The sequence below is a fragment of the Galleria mellonella genome, unplaced genomic scaffold (genome assembly GCF_026898425.1).
Source record: "Galleria mellonella isolate WM207_F2 unplaced genomic scaffold, CSIRO_AGI_GalMel_v1 utg159, whole genome shotgun sequence".
NCBI classification, from domain to species: domain Eukaryota; kingdom Metazoa; phylum Arthropoda; class Insecta; order Lepidoptera; family Pyralidae; genus Galleria; species Galleria mellonella.
This window is the reverse complement of record NW_026442004.1, coordinates 1,408,761-1,428,555: the sequence shown is the minus strand read 5'-3', so window position 1 is coordinate 1,428,555 and position 19,795 is coordinate 1,408,761. Positions and strand designations below refer to the sequence as shown.

At 31.5% G+C, this 19,795-nt stretch overlaps 1 protein-coding gene across 1 annotated transcript in view; it reads right to left on the bottom strand.

The window, feature by feature from the left end:
* Positions 1-484: 484 nt before the first annotated feature.
* The window catches only part of LOC113518750 (homeotic protein Sex combs reduced), a 51,903-nt gene continuing 32,592 nt past the window's right edge, over positions 485-19,795 (bottom strand). The window contains exon 3 of the mRNA XM_026903720.3: positions 485-2,602. Within this exon, the coding sequence (XP_026759521.1) occupies positions 2,298-2,602 (305 nt within the window). The 3' untranslated portion in view covers positions 485-2,297. The remainder of the gene's footprint in view (positions 2,603-19,795) is intronic.

Below are 19,795 nucleotides of genomic sequence, written 5' to 3'. Positions count from 1 at the left end.
ATACATGAATTAGTTGCCTCGATAAGAGGAAACTCTTAAGTAATATATATATATATATATATATATATATATATATATATATATATATATATATATATATATATATATATATATACTATTTTTATGAATAGTTGAATTAATTTGTTCGTTAGTTTATATTTTAATTAAATTCTATTGAAACAGACTATAACTATAGAATAAAGTACTATCTATAGCTAAGGCGCTACGCCTTCGTGTATAATGGTTATGAGGAAACAACACGTCAATGATTGTCCCTTGCATATAAACAGAATTTGTTGTTATTGATACTAAATTTCCATACCTATAAAAAAATCATAGTAAAAATATATCACTAGTTTTCCAATTAAATTACACACGTATAATATGTTTTATAATTAATTTCAAGCATAACAGCGTTCATAGAATCCATGTAATCAAATTAATTTGACAAAATCTAATAAAAGACACTCATTTACCTTCATAATTTATTTTATCATCTTCATCAATTTTTCAAATTTAATACAATTTATTAATACAATACAATAATTTAAATGATCAAGTTGCTACTTTCCTATAGTCCTCATTTAAATTGGAATGAACGATAAACATATTTATAAGTATTTAGTTAAAAAGAAACAACGTAACTAAAGTTTTTACAATTGAATGATAAAAGAAAAGTGACAAAAAATTAGGCCACGTCCTATTGCACAGAAAATTAACATCAGAAGCATTATCAACATAAATTATGCGAAGTTCTTACGCAATATGTTTTTGAACATTATTTAATTAATTAATTCTAAGTGACGTATCTAATATTTACAAACAATAAATAAAGTAACAAATGAACCAGTCAAGTAAATCAAAAATAAGCAATACAAACATACTTTTTGATAAGAAATATGAACTTAAATTGTGCTGTTTCACTTAAGAATAAAATTTAACAAAATATCACAGTTGACCACGACAATTCTAATAATATGTGATAACAAAATCAAAAGCCACGATTCGTATATGAAATAAAGAAAAGTAAAAATTAATAATTGTTTTTTCCTGTTAGAAGAATTTAAAGAAAAATATATTAATTACTAAGAATATTTTAAGTACATTTTACAATATACGACATTAAAGATTTAAAGTACATAGGTATAGTCACATGAAAATTTACTTGGTATCGTTTGTCGAAATTTAAAAAAAAATATCTATTTTATATAATGCATTCTTAATGTTACATTACGCATACTGTATTTATAGCATATGATAAATATATATTATTTACAACTAAGAACAGGAACATAAAACAGTTCTTCGGGAAGTATATTGAAATATATTAAACTTTCATTGTATCTACTAAACGACAAATTATTTACATCAATGAGAAGAAATATCTAACTATTCACAGTTTGTTTATTATTATAGTTACTGAGCTTACTTCGGCTAGTTAAGTTCACAGCTCTTTTACAAGCCTTCCCTAAATATTACGCGACAAATTCATAATCATTAAAGGAATACAATAGTATGACAGATCTAAATATATTTTTGATACATCTTTTTTTTTTGTTTAGACATAGTTGATTTGGATTCACCAAGTTTTAATCTATCCCTGTACAACTCCGAATTTGTTTTTCGTGTGAAGGCTAATTGATTATATTTAAAATTTGTGTGATTTATGTTTGTTGGGCTGCATTATTGCAACATTTTTAACTTAGTCTAGCCATCACAATATACACTATTCGGTATTCAGTTGTTTTTATATCTTACATTTTTACGTATAATATGAAAATCGAATTACAGCTTATGACTAGGTAAAATTCTTTCTACTTCAAATTTTAACGACGTTTTATCATATTTAGATCATGATGAAACATTATTATAAATCATAGTAATAACCAATTTCTTATAGGTACCCAAAATCTAATCATATTTTAGATCAAGGGTGACATTAGACGAATTTAATGTCATTGACATCTTAATTTAAATTTAAACCTGTTGAATTTGTAAGAATATCGCACTTAAATTAACGCTCCTCCATTGTAGCTCGCTCGTTACCACTCAATTTCACGTCTTGAAGCACAGAACCAATGTCTTTATCATCACTTTAAAATGTCACAACAATAATGTTAACAGAATTAGGCTATAGGTACTAGATAAATTTTTCGAACAGCGAATAACTGATCCAGTCTGGTTGCTGTAGCATAGCATTTTGATCAAAAGTCTATGTTACACGCAACCCCGTACTATACGGTCGACTGTCTAGTTTAATAAATCAGTTATCCGCTGTTCGAAAAATTCCACTGATCCTATGCGGAGAGGTGCGCGAACTGGCTCGGGTGAAGGTCGAACTGGTATGGGTGGCCATATGGATTCATATGGTAGGGAACAATGTTCATCGATGCCATTTTGTGCTCTTTCTTCCACTTCATGCGCCTGTTCTGGAACCAAATCTTGATCTGGCGTTCGGTGAGACAAAGTGCGTGCGCGATCTCGATCCGTCTCCTCCGTGTCAGGTATCGGTTGAAGTGGAACTCCTTCTCCAGCTCCAGCGTTTGATACCGAGTGTACGACGTCCTTTGACGCTTTGTCTCCCCATTCGCGTTCACTGTACCTGAAACCACAAACAACCAAATTTAACACGTGACAAATAACATGATCGAGTGCAGTGTCACGACATAGGTGCATTGAGTATTATTCTAGTCACAAACTCGAAGTAACGATAATATATAGATCTGAATGTTTGTTTGAGCGCCAATGAATAGTTGGCTCGATAGAGCCGCGCTGTTGTACCACGCTTGCTCGATTGTGATATACAGCTCGCGGCTAACACGTTCGATTCAACCGTAACTGTATAGAAATCTTAACATCGATAGAATAAGAATTGTTATTTAGTTCGAGTTATACCATTTTTCTTAATATAATTACAGCTCTTACACGTGTAGTCTCGAGCCAGTCTTTGAAAATCAAAAAGTTTGGGACAAAATAAACTTTGTAATGTTCAGATTTTGTTATATCGTTGGTGAAGTATCTCAGGCATGCGTACTAGAGAGTAGGCATATCAGAATCAAAGGAGGTATGGCAGCGACACTCAAGTCATGGGTTGCATGCCGCACCTGTCACGTCGTGTCGACGGTCCGACCCACCACTTGGTCCGGTTTGGACGCGCGCCAGTTGTACGGTGATCGATACATGCCCTGTCTCGACTCTGTCTACCAAATTAAACTGTATCATTTATTACATTTCTTTAAGCAGCCCACTAATGAGACTCATAACATTAAACGAATGTATTGTCTCACTCAGTTCTATTGACCGGAATTATAGAATAACGAAATGGCAATGCATTGTGAGATAAAATAGTCGAAGATATCCAACGGTAAATAAAAAAGTAATATATTCAGTTGAAGCGTCCAATACTTTCCCTTATGTCAAGCCTGCGTCAATAAAGATGTTTAAGAGAATATAAATATTCGATGTTGCACGGACCAAGGGAACAAGTGAGTCTGCGGCAAAAACCTTACACGATTGAAATGTTAGTGACAGCTTGATGCACAAACAACAGGCTGGCAGCATTATTTTAACATAATCCTTGTACAGAAATGAAACGAATGGACGCAATACGATTGTATTTGAATTTCAATGTGAATTTACGAATAATATGGTGATATTGATTAAATAGTCACATCAAATTTCTAATTTGAAGTTTATAAATTCAATTAATGAACAATGAATTCATGGTTTATTAAATTAATTGCGTTTTTTTTTAAAATGAAGATTTAAAATATCTAAATGAATTGATTAAAATACAACATATTTAAGCCATTCAAGTTGGACATCCTAGGTATTTTCCTGTTACCATTGCAATCTAATTTCTAGACATTATATTTTTATAAAAAGTTTCCAAATATAATTATAAAATTTTATTTTGTATGTACTTAGTTCCGTATAAGGTTTAAATATTTGTATTGAAATACATTGGAATATTAGTTGTAAATAAATATAATATTTAAATAAGTCTTTTTAATATTTTTCCTTTTGCATCAGAGATTAAGAAAAATTAGTAAGCAATTTTGAACTAGTAAATTAATAATGAATTTAAGGTTAAATGAGAAAATATATATAAGAAGGAAATTATTATAGTTTGAAATCACAAATTTCGTTACCCTTTTTTATTCAGCTATATTTATCTAATGTAGAAAGCTGGAATCTTTGTACCTTTGAGAAATAACATTTAAACTTTATTTTAGATTTAGATTAGACGGATCATATACTTCTCATTTAATATGCATTCGATAAAGTGATCACAATTGAGGAATGGCAAATTTGAGGAAAAAATGAAAAATTAAATCGAAGTGTACGAGAAAATGCAATGTGAGTCATCCAGAACTAATTGATCTTAAAAAAAAATTAAAGATATTATTATTCAAGTAAACTTAAATTTGAGCATTTATGAATAGATTTTTTACGATTTTACTGCTCATTCGAAATGCAATTTTAGCTGATAAGAATGAACAAGAAACTCGACTATTGCTTTTTTCAAAAACTTGACTTTTATAAATTATTATCTTGTGTAAATATAAACTATTAAGCTAAACACAAGAAGAATAGAGAAATGCATTATTCAATGTAGTTCTATATTTTTCTTTCTGGAAGCTCATGATGAAGAAGATGAAGTAGAATAATGACAATGTTAAATTGTTATTGAAATCAATTTGAATTTTTTTTTATTTCGATTCTACGTCAAGTATCAAATTGGGTATTATATTTCACATAAGAATATCAAGTATATTCCAGTGCACGCTATGTTAGTCAATTCTTTTCAATATCAATATGTAATTCTAGGTCACAGGCCATTGATATTCTGTCTGCCTAAGTCTAGACATATTGCATGGTCGAATTTTAAACGAATGACATCGCATTAGCCTATGGATGAGACTTAAAATTTAAAAACTAAAACAGACAGTGTCTGGATATTTTAGATGGAACTGCCTTATTTAAACATATTTATTATTAGTTATTTTTTTAGGAAGAAGCTTGAATATTGGATTACTAAAATGATTATTTATGGGTAGTATTTATCTATACCGAGTAGATAAATATTTATTTATTATGTATTTGAGGGTAGCTGCCATAATTATTATGTATTTGCTAATACGGCCAACCTAATAATAAAACCGTAACTTTTACCGTTCTCAATGAACGTTTAGATAGTTTTTTTTTCTATTTAATTTAACCTACCCTCCAAAAATAAGCATAATATTGTTTGGTATATAAATTGGGAATATGTAATTGGTCAATGTATGGTGTAAATATAATATTTTTAATTATTCTAGATATAAGCTATTGATTCCAGATAAAATATTAAAATAAAATAAAATAAAGAACATCAGAATATGTGCGCGATACTAACCCTAAAGCCTTCTGACTGAGGTTTGTTGACAGGTATTAACTTAAAGATACAAGAAAAGCTATTTCTTTTAAAGCTAAGGGTCTTTAGGTCACATAATTTTGGTCTTTCAAGTCAGGATATCTAATATATAAATACATTTTATGATAAGAGATATCTCATAATCTATATCATTATATTTATGTTGGTTTCCAAGAATTATTAAGATTCCATTTGATAAGATTTTGGAACGATACGACTACTGTACGAGGACATGTAGAGTGAAAAATAACTCACATTACCACAACCTGTTATTCTACCTTCATTACGTTTATAAAGAAAAACAAAAAGCTAGAAGTCATTAACACACAGATTTATGGGCTATTCATAATTATTGTCCATAATTTTGAAAAGCATATGATTAACATATAATTTTACGCTCAAAATATAAGAAGGGACACGAAAAATAATAAACTTTACCATTCAGAATATTTTTGTCTATCATTCCATCAGCATTGGTAGTTAAATAACGGCTTACGACTTGGTATATGCCAGCATAAAAATGTTCAGCGATAAAACATCAAAGGAAACATGAATAATGGTATCTAGATGAAAACAGAATACATGTAATAAAAGTGTCACCTACAGTTTTTTATTTTGCGGCTATGTAGCGGGTAATTGTTTTATCATATTATAATAAAATATATAAATTACGTAAAGAACGAAAGAGGAAGTAAGCATACGATATCTCACCGGTTAATTTCTAAGATTTTTCAATAAATCAAAACCGACAACTTGGAAAATAAAATACAATCAATTTGTGCAATAAAGAACCAACAGTCTCATAATGTCCTTCTTTACGAAGAGAATTTCATATTGGTATATCGCACTCCACATGGCATCGGATTACCATCCGAGATCAATCAAATGGAACGGGAAGAACGAGAATGTAACAACAAGTCACAGTTCTCAGTAATAAGAGGACCATTAAAAACTACTACTACGCTTCCGTATGCGTCCCGGCATAGAATAGGCCACCCCTTCCTTTCTAGTCTTAAGAGACTACTAAGAAAACTTAATGGTTAAGGGATTTGCAACAGCGTCTCTTTTAAATTATTACCATATGCTAACTGCTGTTGCCATCCCGCCTGCCAAGCAAAGCAACTACTCGCAAAAGCCCTCCTTAAGGGGGAGACCTATGTTTAGTAACAGTAAATAGTGAACGGTTGATATGATAACGTTAACTACCATGTGGATCAGGCATATTATTACTACACAAAACTTAAATTATTGGATACAGTAACTGTGATCAGAAAGAATTAGTAAGAGAAAGGAAATATAAAATAAATCCTATATGTATAGTATACATAATTAAGATTTGAATGTAACATGATTCTACAACGCATCAGTATGTATTTGTATTGTGAGTCGAAAAGTTATGGTAGTCGTTTACCATCAAACAATTGATGTCGTATTAAAAAAAAAGTAATTCACGGTCGAAAACATGATTGTGTTCCAAAGAAAAAAAAACTGACTTCGATTGTGAAAAAAAAAAACAGTTATTGAGGTATAATATATCCTTTAAAATAAAAAAAAAAAAATATTGCAAATCAGTTAGCACCGGCAGCGTTATGACACAACAAACATAAATAAAAGTCAGTTTGGTTAAACTGAGAACTTCCTTCTTTTCGAAGTTGGTTGAAAATACTCGCTATCGTTAGAATCTACTCTATTGAATTAAATTAATAATTTAAGATTTTTTTTTAGGTGATAATGAAATAATAACTTCACCCGCGCTATCGGTATACACCGGCGGGGTACCAGTGAGGATGATAGACGAGGATGAAACAGGTCAGGTTAGCTCATCGTGACTAATTTAACGAGAATTGTTCACGATGGTTTCCAGGGGGAACCACGTGGAGGTTGACCTGATAGGGCATATTGCTAGCAATGGGACTGTCAAACTCCATTGCTAACAATCCCTTCCCCCCAATTTAAGATATTGTGCTACAAAAACTACAATTTTAACAAAATTTATACAGGACCAAAACAGAACCAAACCCATGTCAGAATTGGAGAAGTATCTAATTGCAAAACGTAGATTTATTCTTCGTAAAGTAGTTTGAAAATTTTGCCATCAGTTAAAGTCAGTTAAGGTGATATACAATCATGAAGTTAATTTAACCAGTTGCCATGGAGTCTAGGCTGACACTGTATGTATAACATCTGCCTATTACGAAGCAGTCGGTGCATCGTCAAACAGGTCATCCAGGAATATTGAATACATACCAATATACCCATTTATCACTAGCTTTTACATTTTAATATTTTCATACACATTTGAATTTCGTCAATTATTTATATTTAAGTCTGCAGCGGTCGCAGGTTACAAATGCGACGCATTTTGATGATGTTACAGTTTGGCTTATACTGACAGGATGACCGACGTAACGAATTTTGAAAAGTGGAATTGAAATAAAAACTTTAAACATTATTGTGTCATTCGATGTTTCTTTTATATTTTTAGTTTCGTGAATGTTTAAGTTTCATAACGAAATTGTGTGCCAAATTTCAAATTTTCTGTTTAGTAAATTTTATCGATTTTAACTACCAAACCTTGGGTAATATGGATAAAAACATAACGCCGATCCCAAATTTTATACAATTAGGATAAGAGCTGGAAGATGATGAACTACCAATCAGGTTTTTTGTTTAAAGCTTTAAAATTTTAAAATATCTAAATTGGATAATGCTGAAATCAAAAAACCTATGTTACAAAATTAAGATGGCGAATATTGACTTAAGGTAACTTTATTTATGTGTATACCTAAAAGAAAACAAATCAAATTGGAAAAGCTCATTTCTTATATGTATTGGTACGATCGAGAATCAAATCTTTACCTTATTAACTGTTTACCTGCAATATGCAAATCATAATTTTGATGAGACCCGTAATTATGTTTCTAAAATGATGGTGAACATACCTTCAAAGACGGATCTCTCTTTATAACACAAGATGTAACATTAGTTCATCATCATCCAACAAAGAGGGAGTTTTGCCAATTACCACGCTTGGCAAACGGGTTGGCAACCGCAGTTAGGCTTTGGAGATGTTTAAAGAGGGACGCTGCTGCCTATCCCTCGATTATTAAGCTTCCTTAGTTGTCTCCTATGACATCCACGGGAAAGGATGGAGCGGCCTATTCTATGCCGGGATCACTTTGGTTATCTTATAATTATACTATAATATTGTGGTAATAACATTAGCTACTACCATATTATTATTAGATTTTTCGAGGCTTTATTATAGACAACACTAATATGAATATTATTATTCTAAATTCAACATCTTCTGTGCCATTAATGTATGCTAGTCCGAAACTAACAATTATAAATCACACAAATTGATGACATTACTGACTTATGATAAAGAATCAAGGTTTACAGTGCGTTTGTAACTGATCATCACTGGCATTTACCCAAGTTCCGCTATTTAAGTTGAAAGATAAGGTGGTGATAATATAATTATATCTATTCAACTATTTCCTTATTCATATTGAACTATGATGAAACTATTTATTTGTGATATATTTACAAGATTAGGTGCTAATAAAATACTGTAAAATGTAGTGTTCATTCTCACTTATTAAGCTTTTTCAAATCAAAATAAATACAGTAGAAAGGTATTATGCATTAATTAGGTAAATAGGTACTATATATATATATATATATATATATATATATATATATAATTTAAACCGTCATCGAAACATATGTATAAATAAACGCAGTATTGAACACTCCAATAGCTGGAGTGACGACTGTGAGCGATTTAGTGGATATGAAGGATCTAATCGTTCCTTGTGGTAGTTTATAGAAAATGCCTACATTCAGTACAATAGACTAAGTAATCATGAAGGAAATTATTGTGATTATGAAAAGATTTTCTAAATATTAAATATTTTTATTAAAATAGCGCCATCACCTGCACCCAGAAAGAAGTTGCTCGCGCACCTTATCATAAATATGTTTTTAAATTGAGTGATGATCGCAAGGTGGGCCGACATGTGGAATTTTGACCGGCTTTCCTGCTCTTGTTGTCGTACGCTGTCATTTTGCGGCACATCAATATATTTGTAACCTCTAATTTCCAGTATTTTCTTTAACACTATTAAAGAGGACATTAATCAACGAGGTGCAAACTGCAATTTATCTTCCTTTATAGGCTATATATCTATCAATTTTTTGATGAATTACAAACGTTGTGAATAAACAACGTCATGCTTTTGTCACCACGGTACATTTATAATGACAAGTTGTCCGTATATATATTGGCAGTATTGTAGATAATAAAACTAAACATTGTATTTACATCACAGAAAGAACAGGTACTATTTTAATCCATGATTTACATTATGCGTAGATATATACAATTATTTACTGATAGCCAGAACATTCTTGTCGAGCCTAATAGGAGACTTAGACTATGTAATTTCTTACCAACTATGTAATTTCGATAGTGGAGATTACAAAACGAGATCGGCTCTTAATTCACGATCAACTACAGGTAATCACTTTAAATGTTGTCCAGAAGGGTATGTTTTTTGAAAGGATCATGTTTTGAATTTGTAATCAGCTTTATTGTTCTTTTTTATATTTATTGTATCTTGTTAAGGTTATTATCTTAACCAGTTTCTCATCACTTCTTGTAACTTTTCATTTATCTATTTTCTCTTATCAAGATATTATTTCCACTGCCTTTTTTAATCAAAATAAATAATTATAATATCCAAAGAACATCGATAAAATGACTACCAAAAAGTCTTGGATAGAAAGATTTAGAATAGAATCTTGATGGTTATTATTTATTTTTGTAATATTTGGATTATTATTTTTGAAATTCTGAGTTTATCACACCCAACTGACTCTAGAATTTGACGCAATGAAATATAGCGATGATGTCTCCGCCACTCTGCGCACACGCATGTTTCAAATTATGTCATCAGCCAACCCGCTGAATCGTGTTGTGTTACTCTAAATGTCAGTGCCTCTTAGTCGCCACGGGTTATGATTTGGCTCGCTGCCTTACCATAATTAGCTTTAACAGTTGCGCGATATCGATAAATTTTCCTTTAAAAACAATCGAAGCTCGCATCGTACATGCAACTGCCTAGCGTATCTTGGCTCTGTAAAAGATTACGCGATTGGAAGCTGAGTGCACGAAGCATATCGCATTAAGAGTGAATTTCTCACGTTCGTGGTGAACACTAATCACGACGGGGAAATATTAAGGACACTAATATCTTGTACACATTTACATAACACGCAATAAATCTGAGTGCGCGGGCGCACCGGCGCGTTTCAGTCGGCGCCGTTGATAAATTCTTATTGGAGCTTTTTCGATGGTCTATTTCGATGCCGTCGTGCCGACTCAATCTTGAATTGTACGTTCTATTTTATACAACAATGAACCCACTGTCTACTTCATCTTAAATATTATGTGTGAGTAGTTTGCGTATTCGTGAGAAAATTAATTTAATTAATGAGTGTAATCTTTATATCTGACATACAAGTATATGTGATTTATCTAGTAGAACACTGTTTGTAGTTTAACTTTATTTTTGTGTTTTCTTATATATTCTCCTTATTAATAATTATATAAAAATAGTCAATTTATGACAGATAAAATACAAATAGGTGTACATAATAAATATAGTAATAATTTTATTATAATAGGCATTTACGTAAACAAAATTAGTACGAATGGTTCCTATTTTAAAAGAAATTCTTCAATTGGTATGAAAGGTAAAAAAATTAATATTTACTAGACACATCGGACTTAATATTTAAATTTAGAATACAACATTGTGTATTTAAGTAAATATTACTTCGCAACAAGCAGTTTTTTTACATCACAAAGAATAGTAGCACCAATCGACACAGAATAAATTAATAACTTGCAAATAGAATTATCAAAATCAACTTAGAATTGTGTACATAATGGGGTAACAGTCATAAAAATATTAGACAAATCGAAAATCACCTTCTTTTGGAAATTGCTTAAAAGTGTTAAACATTGTTCACAAACTGATATCTCTACTAATATTATAAAGAGAAAAGATTACATTGTTTGGTTATATTGTTTTTGAAAATTCTATTTACCTGTCCAAAGCCGGGTCAGGTAGCTAGTTATTTATATTAACTTCATATTCTATCCTCGATACTCTGTCTATGTAAACAGCAAAACATTTGTCTAGGACAATAATATCGATTTGATTGTATTAAGTATAGTTCAAGTCGAGATCTCTTATCTGGAAGACTAATCACCTATCTATCTGTTGGTTGGCTTGAACGTACCAAACCGGTAATCAGTTGCTCGTAGGAAGGGAAACCTTGCTTCTAAACGTATGATTTGATTTATAGACATTTAGGTTGAAATACATTAATTGTATGCCGACAAATAGTTTTGAATGACATATTTTTTATTTAATGTTACACAAAGTTTTAAATTTTGTATGAATATTGAAATTAATGTATATGATTAATTATGTCTTTATGCTCAACACTGCTATAAAATAATTCCCTTACTCCTATTCCTTCTCCTTAATCCTACGATCCTATTTTAGCTATTGAAGTATTGTATCAATTTATAATGAAAAAAATACTATAAAATTTAATATACACGTACTCCATTGAATGGTGAAGGATACTTTATATTTTGGTCAGTAAACAAAACCGCCATGAATACCAGTCTAGCTATTATATTTTATCAATCTATTTAATTTAGACTATTATTTGTATTAACCGTGAGCACAGCTAGATTTTACTGACAGTACGGAAGTAAGTTAAATAAAACTAACGCCCTTATTCATAAAAACATCAAACCGATCGTAAACCTACTTTAGTTATTGAAGTGTATTGTTCTTTTTATTTGCAACAAATTCTTAATTTGAAAAAAATTTAGTACTAAATAAAATAGGTTTTTTATATGTAATTTAGAATGGCTAACAAGCTGACGAGCTTGTTAGCCATGGGTCGTCACCCACCTGATGGAAAGTGGTAACCGTCGCCTATAGACATGAGCACTACTATGGACATAACAGAGTATACTGTTTCGCCCATGGTACCCCCCATACGCTGCCATTTCTGTGGACTCGGGTGTTATTCCTCTGTACCCCATAAATTCACTGCCATATCCCACCCTTTAAACCGAAACACAGCCATGCAAACACAACTGCTTTACGGTAGAAACACGAATGGGATAAAAGTGCCTAAGCAAACGATTGTACAAAGTCCTCTTCTGGTATTATTATATATGGTATTAGTATATTACGGTATATTTAGAATACACGTACTATATAGGATGAAGTGGATACAGGCTACTTTTTTCTCAGTTAATAAACATGTCATGATCACTAAGACAAAGTCGCGAGTAAAAGCTAGTATAATATAAATCCTTTGAATTACAAACTTTTTTATAGGCGTATACAGATAATACAGTATCTACTGTTGCTTCCTCAAAATTGATCGAAGTGCAATTATTACCACGGTCGCTGTGGAACCGGTAATAATTTAAAAAATATCGTCCAGTAAATGATGCCATAAATTTATTTTAATAATACATACGCCCAACACATCGCATCATGTGCGGAAAGCTAATTGAATATTAATTTCATAATAAATCTGACCGAACAAGTCTTTGGATAGGTACAACTTTTATTTATAACTTAACTCAACGTTCGGAAATCGTTCATTAATACGTGTAGTTATAGAAATTATATTTCGTATGTAATCGTGTTATTTTAATTTATTTGTGCGTGGGTTTGTATAGTTAAATAGAAATTAATGGTTTATAACGCTTGTTTGTTTAATTTTTTTTTTATCGTAAATTATATAGAGATTTGTTATAAAGAAATGCACAGTAGGTACACAGGCAGACATCACAAATATCCATTTAACATTAGACATTATACATTTTGTTCAATTAACTTTGCGAGTACTTGCAAAAAGTTTAGATTAGGGAGTAACATAAAAGAATCGCTGTGTGGTCCCGGTATAGAATGGGCCGCCTCCTTCCTTTCCAGTGGGTGTCGTAAGAAGCAACTAAGGAACTTAAAAGTCGAGGGATAACTAACATCACCAAACCCTAATTGCGGTTACCAACCCGCCTGCCGATCGTGGCAACTACGGGTAAAACCACTCAATACGGGGATGCCATATTCAACAGTGGACAGATAACGGCTTATATGACGACGACTAAAGAACATCAAATTTAACTTGTATTCATTTAAGATTATCGTTGAATGCATTAGCTTTACTATAAATGTATTATTGTTTTAATATTTTTACCAGAAGGAGACTTTGTACAAAAGTGCACGAATATTTCTATCCCATTCGTGTTTCTGTCGTGAAATGGTTGTATTTGCATGGCTGTGTTTAGATTTAATAGTAGGATATGACAATGACATTATAGGATGCAAAGGCATAACACCTTAGTTTTCTGAAATGACAATGCTTGAAGGGTATCATGGCCGACACAGTATACTCTGTTATATTTATGGTACTATTCATGTTTATAGGCGACGGTTACCACTTTTCTTCTAGTGGGTTGTCAGCTTGTTTGCCATTCTGAGTTGCGTAGAAAAAATTACAAAACTATTATTTATTGCTGCCTTTTTTATAATTTATCAATAAAATTGAATATATTTATTGCTTTTAAATGATTTAATAAAATGTAAATAAAAATAAATATTTAGTTATTATTTTACATATCATAAAATGGTTCTAGTTTACTGTAACTATGTTAGCCAATTCATTGGATATATAATTTTATTTAATATCTCTTGCACTGTACAATTCACCTTTTGAACTCTGTATAATGCTAATAAAGTTATTATTAAATTCTCTACTTAGTTGACGATATAAAGAAATAAATAAACCTTTAATACAAAAAAAAATTGCATGCATTTCCTTAAAACACTGTTCAATTAATTATTGGTTGACGGCCTGTTTGTGGGTGACTTTAAGAGGAATTAGCGAGACTGCACCAAAGTGACATTGTTGCGAGCCACACCTCTGGCGGCGGCCATTACAAACACCTTCCGTTTCTCGTAATTTATTACTTTTATCTCGAGCACAGTCGGTCACTGCGCACAAACAAACCACATCTCCGACAATAAGACAAATCGTCCGATTACGAGACACTACCTGCTTGGTGGGTCTGCCCATGCAAATTTTTACCAAACCTCTTTACCATGAAATACTCTCATTATCACTTTAAAAGAGAGCAAAAGTATTTATGGCCAGATTTCGCACAAAATCCATTAGTACATTAATTGCTGTGACAACCAAAAGAAAGCCTTTTCAAACTTTCGGTCACACAATGGTACAATAACACAAATACGTTTTTTTGCTCTCATTTCAATGCAAGTTGACCTTGTGGACTATGCACGCAAACGTTTTGCAACATTTGGTAGTTTTCGCACGAACGTTGATTTATACTGTCTGCTGGATATGCCCATTGTTGTAACAGTAAAACATACCTACGTTGTTTTAAAAAGACCATTTGCGGTGAATCTGTAACAAGGGTATTAAATACAAAAGAAATCGAGATACATCACGCTATGGAAAATAATAAATGTACTGAGTACTCCGTTTAGTACTGTGTACCAAAGAAATTGTACAGATATGTAGGTATAAAGAGTATAAAGACCCCGAGGTTAACATGGATGTAAATGTACGCCACAATAGGCCAGGAATAGATCATGATATCATAATACCTACTAGGCAATTTGGTTATGAACGTATGAACTGTGTGGGACTGGATAGAGATATAGTTACTGTATGTACAGACAATATGATATAGATATAATCATTAAACGACAAACAACTGCTGTAAATAAGATCGACGAGGTACTTCATAATAGAGTAGTAAAACAATCGAGAGGAAACCGGTACGTTGGCGGCGGCTTGAAAAAGAACTAACGTTTATCAATTTCAAACATTAATTTAAGACTAGATAAAGGCCACTACACGGCAGGCAGTGTACTGTCGAAAGAAATCTCCATACAAAACATTACTCGGCAGTGTTGAGCGATTTATGCGACGGCCCGTGGCCTGCGAAGCGCTGTATATGCTCCTTATTGTATATTATTGTAGTGACACCGACTAATTTGTTGGCCGACTGATGAGCCAACTGCGGGGAAAGAGATGGTTTATGTTCAAACATTGTTTTACTATATTAACTCTGACAAGACAAAATAACCGCCAGTTGCTGAATAAAAAGCACCGAAGGAATGTTTTTAGGAACAAATATAAATAGGCGTGTTTCTTCGTAAGGGACCTGGTGTGAAGATGTATAGGTATGTTTTCCACTTCCCCTGTTTATTTACAATGAAATATAGAAAACATATGTACCTAATTTAAAGTACTTTAATAGATTAAGAAAAGTCATTACGATGGAATCTATTACAGCGCTTTATATTAATTAATACAGTAATAACTACTGATCCTGTCTGTTTAATAGTGGCTTTTCATCTAAGAGGATGGATTTATTTAATCCATGATTCTGCGTAGAACATCAGCAAAGATGCTGTCAACGCAATGACAGCGCGACGCACGCGCGTGTCCCTTCATTTCTTCGAAGGCGTATTCCGATTTAGTTAATAAACGAAATATTTACTTATAAAGACAACTACAAATTTATTTACTATTGATAAGGTCTTAATAATATTGTTAATATTAAATTTTTGTTTGTATAATTATTTATCTTTATCCTTAATTTTTGTTAACTAATTAATCATCTGTACCGACTTTCGTCACGTAAAATGCGATGTAATTATTTGAGAATTGATACCTTTTAATTAAACAATAAGAAATGTAGAGCAAATGTTGATTTATATTAAATGTCTACGCAAATGATTAGATATATGACAAATATTACTATTATAAAATCAAACCCAGATTATAATATCACAGATAATGTGTAAACACTATAAATGTACTTTGATCGTTATTATTGTTATAAGAACGGGTAATTTCATAATATATTTTGTAAGCTTGGACGTATTCATCATGACATGAGGCGAGTGTTTCGAGTTCGCGGCTCACGACATTTCAAAACAAACTGATCTTTCTTCGAAGCGCAACGTCAGTATTTAGACGCGCACTCCTCCCGGGATCGTGAAACTGTTTGAAACTTCAAACATATTTTGATTAGTTAAATCGGTGAATAAACCACTGTGCGGGTATAAATAACCAATTTATAATTTAACGTATTATAATTAAAGTTGAATGTTTGAAAACAATAATTACAGATCTATTTTTATATGGAGCATTGTTTTGAAAGATACTGTTTGCACTTCGTGTGCATATTTCGTAGATATTAAACATAATACTATAGTCGTAGTATTGTAGGGCTTTAATACGTTCTCTCAAAATTTTATGGTTGTGGATTCAATACTCGTATGGTACAAATATTTGTTTATCGGAAAATATGTTTTTAATAAACTCATCAACGGAATCTCTAAATGATAATTATTGATTTATCAAATAACTGAAAATTTATTAGAAAAATTAATAAAATTGACTACCTTGTGTAATATGAATAAAATTATATATACAGTACAGATGTTAAATAATATTATAAGCATCTTTGATGTTTTTAGTAGTAGCCTGCCAAAGATATTAGAAGCGGCTCAGAAATATCTGGAGTCTTGTTAGATACCATTAATATAATTTTGTGTGTAAACACTAAGGTTATAATATTGATTTGGTTTTTATTGCTTTAATATTATAATTATTTTAATGAACAAATAAATAAATATTATGCAATCCCCAAACAATTGGAAAGAAAGAAGATGATGTTTTTTTAAAAACACTATGTTCTACTAACTAATGTATGATTACTGTATACTAGATAAGCACTAAACCATTAGATATTCTATGGTAGTATGCCGACGTATTGTTCTGCTTGGCTGGTGTAGGTAAAATCATAATTTAGTTACCCATGTCCCATTTGGGTGTTTGTTTATTTGTTCGATTTAAAGTTTCAAGGTGCTAATATTTTGATTCTACGGAATTGCAATGCACCAGTAGTTATATCATGGTTGTTACTTGATGTTGATGCTTGTTTGTTGTTGATGCTTTTCATGAATAGTCATGAATAGCCCATGTACAAGTATAGATATAAAGTTACCAGTTTTAGAGCGAGCTAACAGCTTTTTACCATTCCAAGCTGCATAAAAACAATGCCGTGTTCTGTAGATTTCAGTAATTTATCGTTATAATTTATTTTTTTGCAAATTTTTTTGTTTTATACAAATGCGCTGCACCAAAGTACACTTACACTTGTCTTCCCCCGTTGAATGAATATAACGAAGAGTGTTTAGTTTTATAAAGCGATTATTCATAGCTTACATTTTTATAAAAAAAAAAAAAAATAAACGATAAACGCATAATTATAAATTGAATGAACATTAGCATCGCCACCTAGTGGATTCCCCTGGGTCGTAACTCTGGGACATTAATCATAATGTAATGACGTGTTTTGAATTTATACAGGCAGTCATATGTCACGGAAGTTTATGTGACGATTACTTAATTATATTTTATTGTTTAGTCCTATATTATTGTGATATTTATTAAAATTGAATTTAAATAAAACAATGCAAATACCGCAAGAAGATCAGACAGATCGCACTTTGATCAAATAGCCTATATAATAATCCTAGGAAGAAGTCAAGAATCTCCAGATTTGTAGGTACCTATGCATAATACGAGATATGAAAGCAAATGAAGCAAGAAATGTACTTTCCTTCTCTATCTCTCTATTTATATAATAAAGGTATTAGCTAAATGATAATAAATTTAATAGCTTCAATTATTATTTCTACTGTCTTCAAAAAAAGAGGCGGTTCTCAATTCGATTGTATTTTTCAAATATGTTACCTCAGAACTCTGTCATTTATAAAACGATTTGGAAAATTCTTTTTATCTAATATATACTTTATATACTTTCAGATTGGTCACATAGAAATTTTATTAAAATCAGTTTAGTAGTTTGAATTTTAAATCAAAGTACAATTAAATTTTTTATTAAACTACTATTCTGAATAGAATCTGAACATCTATCTAGTTGTTTTCCATTCTTAGTAATAGTGGACTCTCCATTCCACACGATGAAAACTTCAATTGACAAACAGCCGCAGCATTTTAGAAATTGTACCGTATCACCCATGTAATTAATCAAGGATTGTCACTAATGTAAATGTGTTGTAATTCTTGTGTCAGAGATTACAACAACTGATATCTTCATATTATAACATAACAATGTTGGTATATATTTATTCGCATCAAAAAAGCGTACAAGGTAATTGAGATAAGTGAATTCACACTAAACTATCACTTATTGAGTAGTATCACATATTAAATATTAGCAGTATTTTATGCAATATGAAAATTGTGAAAGTTTTTCCGAGGCCTATGTTCAGCAGTGGACAGTTTACAGTTTATATGATGATCATGACGATGCAATATGAAAATTTCAATTCCTGTATTGTATCAGACCGAGTACGCGGTACCTTGTAGAAGTCCATCACGATGGTACAAATGACTTGACTTCCTTTACTTATCATCAATCACTGATGCTTTATGTACAGTTTTTTTTTTGGGGGTGAAAATGGAATGGTAACCCCGTCTGCGCTAACGGGATACGCTGGCGGAGCACCAGTGAAAGGTGATAGATGAGAATGAAAAACAGGCCAGTTAGCCCATCATAATGAATTCATCAGGAATTAATCATGATAGTTTCCAGGGGGGAACCGCGAGGAGGTCGACCTGGTTGGGTATATTGCTAGCAATGGGATTCTCAGTCTCTATTACTAATAATCCCTTTCCCCCAAATTTTATGTACAGTTAGCGCGAGCAAAGATAACATTTCATTTTCTTCCATTAAAAAATATGTATTCTCTTCATTCTCTAATCTTACTGTTTTGAGATTAAATATAAAAGTGACCATTCGAAATTCGAAATTCGAAATTATCTATTTACGTATTTGCGTGTGCGCAGGCATCTTCAATTCATGTAATAGTATCTAACAATCACAGATCATATAATTTGTATATGAATTTATTTGGGATATATTCTTAGCATAATAAGAGAATGTTCTAAATTTATTAATAACCTTTGTTAGTTTTTATACTTACATGATATTTTAGTTATGCAGGTGACTCAGCGAACATTACAAATGTAATAACAAAAGTACCAATGCTTTTACAACTGTTTATATTATCAGATTATATTTAAATTGTTATATAGAGCATGGTAAGTAAATACTAATAAACGGTTGCTATGGTTATCTGGTACATGTAAGGAGTGGCTAAACAAAGAGCAAAAGAGACCATTATGACTGTAACATTCTAA